This window comes from Haemaphysalis longicornis, unplaced genomic scaffold (genome assembly GCF_048455015.1).
Source record: "Haemaphysalis longicornis isolate Haplotype H1 unplaced genomic scaffold, Haemaphysalis longicornis Haplotype H1 scaffold_3, whole genome shotgun sequence".
Lineage (NCBI taxonomy): Eukaryota > Metazoa > Arthropoda > Arachnida > Ixodida > Ixodidae > Haemaphysalis > Haemaphysalis longicornis.
In genome coordinates, this window is record NW_027526335.1 from 95,213,041 (window position 1) to 95,225,859 (window position 12,819).

The 12,819-nt window shown below is 46.3% G+C and overlaps 1 protein-coding gene across 3 annotated transcripts in view; it reads right to left on the reverse strand.

The window, feature by feature from the left end:
- Positions 1-12,819, reverse strand: part of LOC144174890 (alpha-tocopherol transfer protein-like) — a 56,559-nt gene that overhangs the window by 7,501 nt on the left and 36,239 nt on the right. For 2 of the 3 annotated variants that reach the window (XM_077703858.1, XM_077703857.1), the window contains exons 2-3: positions 2,756-2,908; positions 1,131-1,382 (exon numbers count right to left, since the gene is read on the reverse strand). In XM_077703858.1, coding sequence (XP_077559984.1) covers positions 1,131-1,382; positions 2,756-2,908 — 405 coding nt within the window. Of the gene's footprint in view, positions 1-1,130; positions 1,383-2,755; positions 2,909-10,956; positions 11,117-12,819 lie in introns of those variants that run through there. The other variant, XM_077703859.1, reaches the window with a different exon arrangement.

Consider the following 12,819-nt stretch of genomic DNA (forward strand, 5'->3'; position numbering starts at 1 on the left):
CCTCATAGGAGACGCTCTGAGAAATTTAGGCCGCCGGTTTTGCCGCTACCGCTGTGACCATGACAGCCTGGGCAGAGCGTGCATGAGTGGTCAGTCCTGATGATCCTGACCCCACACGGTTCCTATTTCCGCACAAAGGTGTCTGCTGCGAAAATTCCCGCCCCGTATATCAGTTCTCACAGAAGCGCCAAGGTTTTAATAATATTTTTGCAGTAAAATACCCGTATTCAGGGCGCAACGTTTCAACTAACTGTGTCAAGTGAGAATGCGGAGTAATGAGAGTGCCCCGTACAGTGGCAGGTAATGTAAGGGTAAGGCATCATTGACACTCCTCTCAGTTACCCTAAATGTATACTGAATCCGCAAGACACCTTGTACCAGTGGTGTCTGTGGAGAAAAAAATAACTGGCGCGTTTCGTTTAAATGTCAACTGCACTCAAAATTTTGACATCTTCAAAACCTTATTTCGCTATAGCCTGCCTAAAAATACTGAAGATAAAAAATATATCAGCTGAAATACACGGGTGCACAGTGTAAACGACCAGCAAAAATCCGGGATTTTGGTAACTAAATGGAGAGGAGTGCGGCCATGAAGGTCAGGTCAGCCTAAGAGATGTTGAAGCCGGCTAGTGGGTGGCGAGGACCGGGCTCACCGGCCGGATCAAATTTACGCTCAACACTTCTCACGGGCGACAGCCCTCGGAGAAGCGCTTCTTTGGAGACCCCTCGCAGACCGGTTCTTCTGGCTAGCCAAAGCAACAAGCACCCGGCCGGCCGCCAAGTCATTTCCGCTTCATGGCTTTTTGCGCGATCCACCAGCAGATGCAGCGTCGTCTACGACGGAGCTATTTTAAGCGTTTCTATCTGAATAACAATACATTTCAGAAGGCTACCAATCATGTTTCCGTTGGTTTGGTGGTGCGTACTGTAGAATAAAAATAAATTTGGCCGAGGTGAAATTTGAGTGCAGTTGGCCATTATTCGGCATACGAGTATCTCAAAAGAAATTTCCGAACTGGAATCTCTGATGCGCATTACACGTTTTCGCCACAGAAAGACATTGGTATTATGCCGGGTTATATTTTACGATTTAGATAAGTTTTTTACCAAAAGTAGAGAAACTAGCGTACCAGGCTTTACCATTACGACAGGAATGCCGTTGGAGTCTCTTCCATGGGAGAGGGTCACCAATTGATGTTTACGACAGGCGACGTCGAAAGCGGTAGAGGCAGGATTTAAATCTTCAAACATATCCCGTTGATTTTTCCGAGCTTGAAAGTATTTCTTAATGTTCTTGAAGGCCTTATCGACGTTGTACTTCCGAGCACGAAGAAACTTGGTAAGAAATGCGTCGTCCGTAGGGCTGTGCAGTGAAGGATCATCTGGAGAGCGCGAAACGCAACCTCTTTGGTTAATGTACATTGCTTGCAGCCCTAACAGATGAAATATTATTGTCGCAGTAAGAACGCCAATGCAGGTGCGAACTAACGCCCTATTAGGGTTTAATGCAACAAACCAAATTTTACCATCCAGATGCAAGCAACAGTAAAACATGTGACGAAACAAAACAGAGATATGAGACAAGACATTTATTAGAGGTAACAAGCCTAAAAAGTAGCTACCCCTTGATAAACACCACATCTCTATAAAAAAATCCACCGTTTTTGCGCACAAAAGACACACGTTGTAAGTAAACTTCAAGTATGAATGTGACAACAGCCACAAAGCAGAAGTCGGCCATGGCTCGCTAAGTTTTTTCGCTGGGGGAAACATGTGGCCCTTATATTGAGTATAGGTTGTATTCACTGGCGTGGCGCGCACGCCGGCAACCATGTGTGTCGTCCTATCAACGTGGACGCGCGTACACGGCCATAGTAGCGCACGCACAAGGCCCTCCCAGCGAACTCAAAAGCATTACCTAGACGTTAACTGCTGTTTCGCGCAGTGCCCTACAGCCTACCTGTCGCAAGGCACGAGTGGCAGCCGATTGCCAGCTGTCGTGTTTGGTATTGGCCATCGATTGCGCAGCTCTCGCCACTCGCCGATAGATGTCGCTAGTCTTCCAGCTAACAATGCACTCACTGCAACGCCGCAACGCTGCCGCCGTATCTCATCGCCCTTCGTGGGAACCCCACAATTTCTTTGGAAGCATTTGGCTTTTGAACTGAACGACTCAGCCGTGGTGAAGGTGCGGGCGCACCTGTGTCTATATCCGTGCTCGCAGGCAACTGCGTTGCAGCATAAGCATTTTGTGCGTTGAGCCGCTTTTCGCAACTTCGGTTCTATTCTCCAATTGTGATTCGGAGTTCTCTAGGACAAGTTGAGCATCACCACACAACGCCACCGGGATTATTCATATCTGTTGACTGACGCTATGGCCGAAAATCACATGATAACTGCGCAGACGACGGACGCTGGGGAGTGTTTCTTTTTTCCTCAGCAGAGACGCGGACGCATGCGCAGAGATGGTGGACACGGTCATGGGGCTTTCAGCGTTGCCGAGAAAAGAAATCGCCCGCTAAACATTTATGTGTATACCATATATATGCTTGCTGAATTACATACCGGCTTTTTTTGGTTATCAGGTTCTCTCTCTCCCATCTGTGTGCGCTTCTTATTCACGAACGCGGCGACAAATCATTGAGGTTACTTGGTTTCCTTTGAGATTCGGGCGCCTTTTTAACTGTTTTTCAATTTAATTTACCAGCTAGCACTACCAATTGCTGCGCGCCTGTTCCTACTGCACCAAACTCACCTGCTAACAGCTCCCGAAGTTTCTCAAGAGACTCTCGTCTTACTTCTGGTGTTTCTCCCAGCTCCCGATAAGCAATTGCTTTCAGTTCCTCTGATAAGGCCGCCTCATCATTTGGACCTTCATTTGATGTCCCCAGCATTGCTGAAGAGGTATCTGCAGAAGTTGGATTACACAGTTAGTGCACGTTGTCAAGAAAAACTCAGCACTATCGCTTGGATCCGTGCTCCCTTTCATTTAAATAGTTCTTCGGCGTACTGTGTTGACGTTGAACATGTTCTGTAATATCCGCTTGCCGTTGATTCAATGCGGATTATTGGTCGTCTGCCTTTCTTATCGGCATATTTTGTTTTCAACGTTACAAATGCGTCTCGTGTTCACAGCGCACGGCATTAAGAAAGTTTCGAGGCAGAAAAAAGTGAATGAAGCACACTTCCGCCCCTTCACCCAAACCAGCCCCATGCTGGAGGAGGCTGCATATAACACCCCGTAAGAGCGGAAATATGTGCTCTGAATTACATGAATACCACCATCTCGAGTACTGTTGGGACGTAGACATATTGAAAACGTCAAGTGCGAAATTCTCAATTCATGTACTGACCGCTGGGCTGTGGGATCCTATGTTATTATTTTTGCTAGCTTAGGTTTGTCTTATTTAAAAAAACACACTGCAACTAAATTCGTGGACGCATTCATTTCACAACTACATGTCCTTGCTGGGTCACTGTTTGTTTCAGAAAAACGCTCAGAACAGTTCCACCAACCCCGCACTGCACTCTTCAATACTGGTGACGTCCTAAAGTATAGTGCGGGACACTGTATCGAACGGCAATACTTGTTTGCATGAATTTGACAGTTCCTGCGTTAATGAGCAATTGCCACTGTTGCAAATGTCACTTTTGTATTTGCTACACTCTAACCTACTCATATAGGACAACTTGATTTTACAATTCAGTATTCCTTTAAGTGGAAGTAATAGGCTGAATGAGTTTGTTTTGCCTAAAAGATGACAATTTCGGCCCCTGTTTGACAGCGGTCGACGCTTTGTTTGCTTAGAAATATATTTTCCCAGCTGTCGCTTCCCTTCCGTTTTTCTTGTTTTCCCTCCACTTTTTCAGGACAAGAAAGCTCAGGTTACACTTCGTAAGAGGCGCCACCCAGAAGGTCATTCGGACTAGGCGGAGGTGTTGCCGCCTAGGAGTAGCAGTACAAACTACTGGCTCGATTTCTCAGCACGGTAGCTAACTGCTGAATGCATCGTACAGACGATTGCGCCAGTAGTCTAGGAGTTTTACAGCTTGTTGACATACATAAATAAACACGAAACCTGGAAAAAACGGCAATACATCTCCAATTCACTCGCGACAGTTTCATGACGGTCGTTACGACTACCTATGCAAAAAATTCAACTGATATCGATACTGAAACAAAATTACCAACAGTTTTATTAAGTTGTCTCGTCACTAATGTTTAAGCGCTAAACTGCGTGCCTTTACACGCATCGGTGGACGCATACAACCATTTTACATTTACTTGTGCGTGCCATAACGGTCGTTTCAGGTAAACCATTATGCGAGAACCCCCAATCCTTCGCGTCATCATTCATTCCTTCATTTGTTCATGTTTACTCCGTGCCCAAAACACTGCTAGGGGGGCTATTACATTGCATTGTTGTCATAACATTAAACAGTATCTGTGGGTTCTTGTAATATTTCACCAAACCTCCTAATAGTTGCATGTCATAGTGTCGGCGCTGCTAGATAAAAAGATAAACGCGCATGTATGGTGGATACGCAAGTCATTCACCAGATTGTAAAAATTATTTTTACTTCACTATAAAACGCAGTGGCAGGCCTAAAATATTCTCCAAAATAGAAAGCATTGCCGAAAACCCTAAGCGGGTATTCGCTACGCAACACGTTCGGGGCACATAAATCAGTGTCATGTAAAGCATTCAGGGATATGTAAACTAACACTACTAATTCAGTTGCATCAGTATGACCATTTACAACAAATATAAAAACGTTACGTCACGTCAACACTGGTGGCTTTCAATGTTGCTGAGGTAAATTATATTTTAAAGCGTTGCATTCATAAGAAATTTTTACACAAATATGAGTCAAATATTTCTAACCAACATTTTTTAGTTGATCCAATTGGGTGGCAATAAGTTTTGATGATGATGATGGTTGGATGTTAATGGCGCAAGACCAACTGGGGCAAAGAACGCTAAAACAATGGTTATATATGCGAGGTGCAACCGTAAACACAAAGATCAGTCAGCAAAAACAAAAACAAAATCAGAACGCGACAATGAGCAGGGTTGGTGTAAAGGCCAGGGAGTGATCATGCATGGTATGAAATTAGGTCTAAAAATGTAACTTCTAAATATTTAAAAACATGCTTGATAGAAAACATGGGATCGCCACATAGGAAAAACGCTGGGTGTAGTGGGATGTGTAGTCTGTATAGTTGCGGGAAGTGTTTGCGTCGTGTTGTGTCAAATGCCTTGCATTGAATGAGTATGTGAACTACAGATAGGACCTCTCCACACCTGTTACACAGATGTCTTGAAGACCCCGTGAGAAGATGCGAGTGTGTAACATGTGTGTGCCCTATCGGTAACCTGGCAAGGGCAACTTCTGTGTAATTGTTGCGTGTGTCAGTGGTGTATGGTCCCAAGCGCGGTTTTATAACATCTAACTTGTTGTCGGTCTGTTCACTCCAGTGTGTTTGCCATCTCTTCCGAAGTTGGTGTCTGATGTGTGGCGTCGTGTCTTTTTACGGCACTTTTCCTATGTCCACTGTATTCAAGAGTGTAGCAGCAGTGGCCATTTGATCTGCGGTTTCGGTCCTGGCTATTCCACAATGGCCAGGGACACAACATATTGTTATCTCAAGACTTGAGTCATATGCTGACATAAGGGCCTTAAAAAATGATTGATTATATAATTTCTTGGACGTTTTCTGGATAAGAGGGCACGTACAACGCTAAGAGAATCCGTATACACTAAGGACTTTAAAATTTATAGTTGGACAATGCGATGTAAAACAAGTAAAACGCCGTGTGCTTCAGCCGTAAAAATGCTATTGTGGGAGTTCATTCTTTTTCCCACATTAAAGTTCGGTCCACGCGCAGCACAAGGCCCAGCATCAGCTGTCTTTGATGCGTCGCAGTAAAACTCTGCACACTGGTGCGTCTCCTGCAGGAAGAGGAAATGCTGCATAAAAGCTACCCTTGTAGCCCTGTTTTTATCGAATTGCAAAAAGGACAAGTCACAACAAACAGCCCGGAGTTGCTATGGTGCAATAAAATCAGAGATGGGTGTCTTGTGGATGTGTGAAAATGACACTGCTAGCTCAGAAGCTTCTGCTCTCTCTATGAAAGGGAACAGCATGGAAATAGATGGACGGTTTAAAAAGAGCTGCTGTGAGGATGCATCATGAATGGTCGAATTAAAAGGATGATTTGTGATAGATTTGACTTTAGAAGAATACAACAAGCCAGTGTATATCCTATGGTGATACAGGGACTCTGCATAGAGGCTTTCAAGAGGGCTAGTGCGAAAGGCACCACAAGCAAGGCGAAGCCCCAAATGCGGAGCCGGGTCAAGCATTTTTAGTGCCGTTTTTGTTGCCGACCCATTCACGACACTACCGTAGTCCAAGCGAGATCCTAGCAATGCAGTATAAAAATACAGGAGGAGCTGGTTATCTGCACTGTAGGATTGGTGTGACACGACTTTAAGAATAGTCGTAGTTTTTAGGCATTTTTCCTTAAGCATTTTCAGATGTAGAGGAAATGTTTGTTTGTTGTCGAATGTTAGGCCGAAAACTTCTGCTCCTTTCTAACAGGAATCGACACGCCGTTTATAGCAATGTCAGGGTCGACATGGTTCCCGCGCACACGGGTGAACACAACACAAGCACTTTTTTCAGGGTTCAGTTTAAAACCGCTTGTGTCTGCCCAGTCAGCATGTTTGTTCACGCCGAGCTTGACTTGACGTTCACAAATTGACATATTACATGACTTAAATGATATTTGAACATCTACATAAACTGAACAGGAAATGGTTGGTGGCAATGCCTTACGTAGCGAGTTCATCTTCACTATAAAGAATGTGCAGCTCAAAACACCGCCTTGAGGCACGCCATTTTCCTGAACATGTACATTAGAAAGTGCACTACCAATTCTTACACGGAAAGTTCGTTCGGACATATAGCTAGAAAGGGTGTTAAGATTGTTGTCTGAAACATCGAATGACTTCAAGTCATTCAAAATACCGTATCGCCAGGCAGTGTCATAGGCATTTGCCATATCAAAGAAGATTGTAATGCAGAACTGTTTGTGAATGAAGACATCTTTTATGTAGGATTCCTACGCAACAAGTTGATTGCTGGTGGAGCTCCCCGCCCTGAAGCCTCCTTGGCAGCTCTCGAGAAGACCACTGCACTCCAGAAAGTACACGAGCCTCCAGTTAATCATCTTCTCGAAAAGCTTGCGCAGGCAGCTGGTCAGGGCAATGGGTCGATAGCTAGCGGGAGAGGAAGGGTCCTTCCCTCTTTCATGAAAGCTACAACTATAGCCTCTTTCAAGAGTCTGGAATGTGCCCCGAAAGCCATATCTTGTTATATAGATGGAGGAGTGTTAGAAGAGTGTCTGAGTGTAGGTGCTGTATCATTGTATATGTAATATTGCCTTGGCCTAGAGCTGAGGGTTTACAAGTGCTCAGACCGGCCCTCAGCTCATGAAGTGAACACTAAGTTAGAAGAGGAGGTTGACATGTCGTTATCAAGTAAAGACTTCTTTTCGGCCGATTGTGTTTCATGAAAGTGTTAGTGTAGTGTGCTGAACTGGACACGTGTTGGAAGTGTTATGCGAGTGTGTTAGCCTGGTCTTCCAGTGTGTCCCCTGTTGTACTAACCAGCGGCAGGCTGTGTGTCTGTTGTCCTTTTAGTTTGCGTATTCGTGTCCAGACTGTGGGTGTCGGTGTATGAGTTTATGGATGTAATGAATGAGCGCCAAGTTTTGCGTATCTGGTTCCGTGCAATGGCACCAATATCTAGAACTAGTCTTGCCAATGAAACAAACACCAACCATGGTATCAGGCAGTTTAAAATTCCGAGTTAGGCATGATGTTACAAGTCCGTGTTTTAAGACGGTGTTGTGAATTGACGTAGCCTGTGGTTTGAAGTGGATATGACAATGGGTACAACCAGGTCACGGATGACGTTATCGCGTGGTGTAGCTTTGTTAGCCAACTTGTACCAAAATATAATGAGCGCCGTCTATCTCGACAGATCAAGCAATGTTTTAAATGCATTGATTTCCACGCAGTTTTTTCTACACCACCGCGTGATATATTTCTGGAGATTCTTACAGTCCACTGTTGATTCAACTTTTGAAAAACAGCTTGCTGTTAACTCCTAACGAAAGAACTTCAAAATTACGCAACTACCAAGACCAGTATTATAAACCAGAAACAGAAGCGGGTCTTTTCCGAGACCTGTGGCACTCTGGAGGTCAGAATAAATGGTTGGTACAATACATCATGAATGCTCAGATAATTTTGTATCAGTGAAAGATAACTGAGCATCCATTTAGTTCTGACTTTCGTAAAATAATGCATGATAGATTCTGTCGACTGCTTTTGATTGGTCCAAATGGATACAATGCATCTGACCTATTTTTGAGACCCCTGCGGACACTTTTTGAGAACGCCCTCTTACAAAGGCACGTTGCTGGGTCGTTAAGAATTTGGATGAGCTGAGAGGCACCAACATACAAATGCTTCAAACATTTTTGAAGCATCATAATTACAGAAATGGGAACAACTATTGCGGCTTTCCAAAGCTTTGGAAAGATACCCGTGCGATCCAGAAGATTAAAAGGTTATAGTGGTGAAACAGCGCGCCCAGTTCGCGACACTTTTGGATTAAAAGGTTAACCCACAACAGGCGCGATAAGGTTGCTACATTTCGTTATACTGAATAATGACATTCTGTTAGCAGACATAGGCCGCTTCATTTTTAAATCTCCGCTATGATGTCAGAGGCCATTATGTTGAAAAACGAGCAGGTATCAGCACTAGCGCTTTGATTTTTAACTTTTGCAATTCCATCAGGGGGTGCAGATGCACCGACCGGCGAATGATAACCGCTGAAAAAGACGACAGCGCGTCTGCAATTTGATTAGACGTACTCAGATAACGGATTCCGAATCCAGTGTGCACGTACAACTAGATATCGTGGGAATACTTTTAAGTGCGAATGCACTTTATAAGCGACCCCAAACCATCCACCGCCGGCGTCGGCGGCGGCGGCGGCGGCGGCGTCGGCGTCCGCAGTGCTCCTCCATACTTAAAAAGAAACAGCATCCGGCGCCAGGTTTCGATCCGAGGACTTTGCGGCCGCAGCGCGACGCTCTACCGACCAAGCCACGGACGCGACGGTGATATCAGTGTTAGTGACGCGCTTTATATCTTTAACGCATTCAAACTACGTTGTCAGCGGCGTACGTTGGCGACTCAGCGGCGTTATAGCGGCTTGATAACTGCGTGGTGTACACGTGATACTACAAACCCGATGGAAGAGATGGAAGAGAAGGCGGCGAGGCGGTGGGCTGCGGGGGCCGAGCGCAAGCGCCGCAAGCGGGCCGACAACCGTGCATTGGCACTTTCACATTCTCCCCCTCGGGGAAATGCGGGGGAATTTTTTTCGTGTGGCCACGCATGTATATCCCGAAAGTCCTGGGGCCGAAACGCAAGTTGTTCTCTTTGTGTATTTCATTCATTGCTTAGCCGCGTTAAATAAACTTTTTAAGGCGAAGCCTTTTAAGCTGCCCCATTTTGCGAAAATCTGTAGTTGTTGCCCGTTCAAGAAATACCGCTTTCGAATCGCCGAGGGTACCAATGTTAGGTAGGATTTGTAACTCGAACGGAACTGTCGTCCGCTCACAGGAATTTGGCGGCCTCTTGTGATGAACCCCGGCACATGACGATTACACTTTTGGCGTGGACGGGGAAGCGTCGTTGTTATACAGGAGGCTATTGTTTTTAACACGAATGTGTTTTGTTCCGGGGTACAACAAAACCTCACCGACGTCATATCCGTAACGGAAATGACATCGCAAATAAAGTTCAATTAACGCGGTGGCGCTAAGTTTCGAGCCGAACTTCACTCTGTGCGTAACGGGAGGTGTGATACGCTCTGCAAACTAAACTATGACTCACGCCTGTTTAGCTCTACGAACGCGCCTTATATCCTTCTCTATAAGGATCTCTATTCAGATGGTGTTGTCTAGAAGAGGCGAAGCAAAGTAGTGCGTTGTGACGCTACTAAGTGCCGATAAGTGGCGTTACTGCTGCGGGTCGCGAACTCTGCCTCTCGCGCTCCACAAGCTGAGCTCTTCGCAACTCAACCGTCTACCGTACACGCCAACGGAGCACGACCGAAGTCGTCGCACTTTGCCGACGTGACCCGCCAGCAGGGCCTCGGTCTCCAAGCGCACCCACAAGACAGCTGCCGACCCACGAATCATGCTCCTTTCGCTGCAGCGGACCGTGACTTCGCTGGCAACAGTTCGGTTTCGTTCGCACGGCTTGCGAGCGGAATTTACGCACTGCTACGGCGCGTGTAATCCAGTGTCTTATGTTGATGCGCCTAATGGCGCCATACCGATTAAATTTCAATAACGATGTGCAAGCTCACATCGATGCACAGTAAACATTCAACTGCTCCTGTGAAAGCACATTTGCCTTTCGTGTTGTTCCGATTCCTATGAGAAAGGAATCAACCGCATTTTTATATTTACGTACCCACACACACACACACACGCCGACCTTCGACTGGCTGACATGTTAGTGTCGTCGTCGGCGTAGTATCACAAACAGGTATAAAACTCAAGAGTTGGGAGATCGCACAAAGAACGAAGAGCTATATCTGTAGCACAGCATTATACTGAAATATTCAAGTAGCGCTGACGATAGTAAGTGACTACATGTTACACTTAAAGACAGCACGTTTTAGGCCAACTGTTAGGAAGGAAGAAAACCGGCGCAGTGACGCACGCCCCTTCCGTTTCGTGTTGTTCCGATTCGTATGAAAAATGGATCAACCGCATTCAAACCCATAAAATCAAACCCAATCAAACCCATAAAACCGAGCACATTTTGATTCTATCACCAATTAGGACGCAAACGTACCGTGGACGTGGTTGTCCTTGTTAGCGCGCCTTTCGCAGCGGTCAGCAAAACAGTTGGAATCCAACCGCCCAGTCTGTGCGGTGCGGAACGCCAGTAAAAAGCAGACTCGCAGGCGAAGGTTTGCGTTGCCCTGCCGAAGCGCAAGCCGCGAACGGCAGAAAGCAATCGGCGTCTGCCTCTCGCTTCCAACGCGGAGAGCGCTGACGATCGGCAGCGCTATCAGCTGACTCGCGCAGCTCGCGCCGGCCTTGGACGGTTATTGCTATCATTTCCCCCGAGAACCGGTCTGCGTTTTCTGTTGCGCGTTTTCCGCTCCGCGACTATGCAACGCATAAACAAACGCACATGGCCCCCGCACGTGTTGGGGCTCGACGTGTTGTTCTCCATTCACGACTTTATTCACTTCGTTTGCCCCGGTGGTGCTATTGTGAAATTAAAAGAAAAGAGGCAAAAAAAATGGCCGCCATCCCGCCCCGCGAAAGTGGATGTCCAGCGAAGCTGTTGTAAACCACTACAAATGGAAAACGGGAGGGTTTCGTCGTCCCGGTGGGCTTGTCGCTTGCGGTCGGCTTCTCTGTCGGCAAACACTGTATGCCTGATTAGCCTGACGCATGCACTCTACGTTTCGAACACGAACTGGTCTATTTAGTGACACTAGTCCTGCCTAGCCTTCAAACATAACCTACTGCATAATATTTACCAGGAACACATGGTGGCGGAAGTAGGGGGGAAGATCCGGTTGTTATGATCCATAATGCGATTTCAATGCTTGTTTTGTGTCTAGTAGCGAATACTGAGCTCTTTGCTGTATGGCTGATTAACCTGACGCATGCGCTCGGAGTGCTAGCCGAGAACTGCTGGGTCCTGCCTGGGTTTCTTGTTTGCGATACGAAATTTTCCGATAAACTAGAGGCTAACAGCTTCGCTGTTATAAAATGAGGGCAGGGCAAAGGAGAAACGAGGTCGAGGAAGTTGCGGTCGTCATTCCCGCTTAAACTATCCAGAGCCGAAGCGACTACCTTTCGCCGAGTTCAAATTCTTATCCGCTCCCCACTCTCATACTACATTATCTGTAATTTGTGTCCCCAACCTGGCATCGTGTACCACATGGTATGGGAGTGTAAGAAAACCCCATCCCTTACCTCGATCCTTTATTCCTTTATTGATTCCGTGTTCCCCGTAAGAAAAAAAAAACAAAAATTGGAGAACAAAACCAGCTCCAGCCATGCTTTGGCAGGTTGACAATCCTCACCGAACCTACAAGCAGTGGACGGGCCAGCTGGACACCACCGACCTCTAAATCCAGCGTAGCTGGTGCAGAGGGCCAGTGCAGCCACCGCGGTCAAGGGCTTCGCGGAGTAGAGGAGGCCCCCCCACCGGGCGGGCGCACAACTATTAGCGCCTGAAGCCCGTCGCAATAAAGTTTTTCACTCGCTCAAGCACTGCGTTTCAGCGCCCTAATTTCGGATTTACGAATACGCACCGCGTATTTCGCTTAGACTGATAGTGTCATTGTTTATTCCTTCATTATTTTGGTTGTTCAATTAGGACTTTTTAGTGCGAAGCTGTGTACCGATACACATTGATGGATCGATAGTGCCCGGAGCACGTATAAACCAAATACCGTTTTCGGCAAAGCCAACGTTCTTGTCACTACTCTATAGCGCTGAATCCTATGTAGGGATAATATACTGTTCATCGGTCTAATGTTCTTAAGCACACACTGCAACTGACGGCTAACCCCCGTGCCCCGCGTACACGAAAATGACATTAATTGTTTAAGGCCTTAAGATATCGAAGGAAATTATTTGGGCGGGCCGTGCTACACGCGAAAACGAAAAGGCATTAAATGTTTTGGGCATG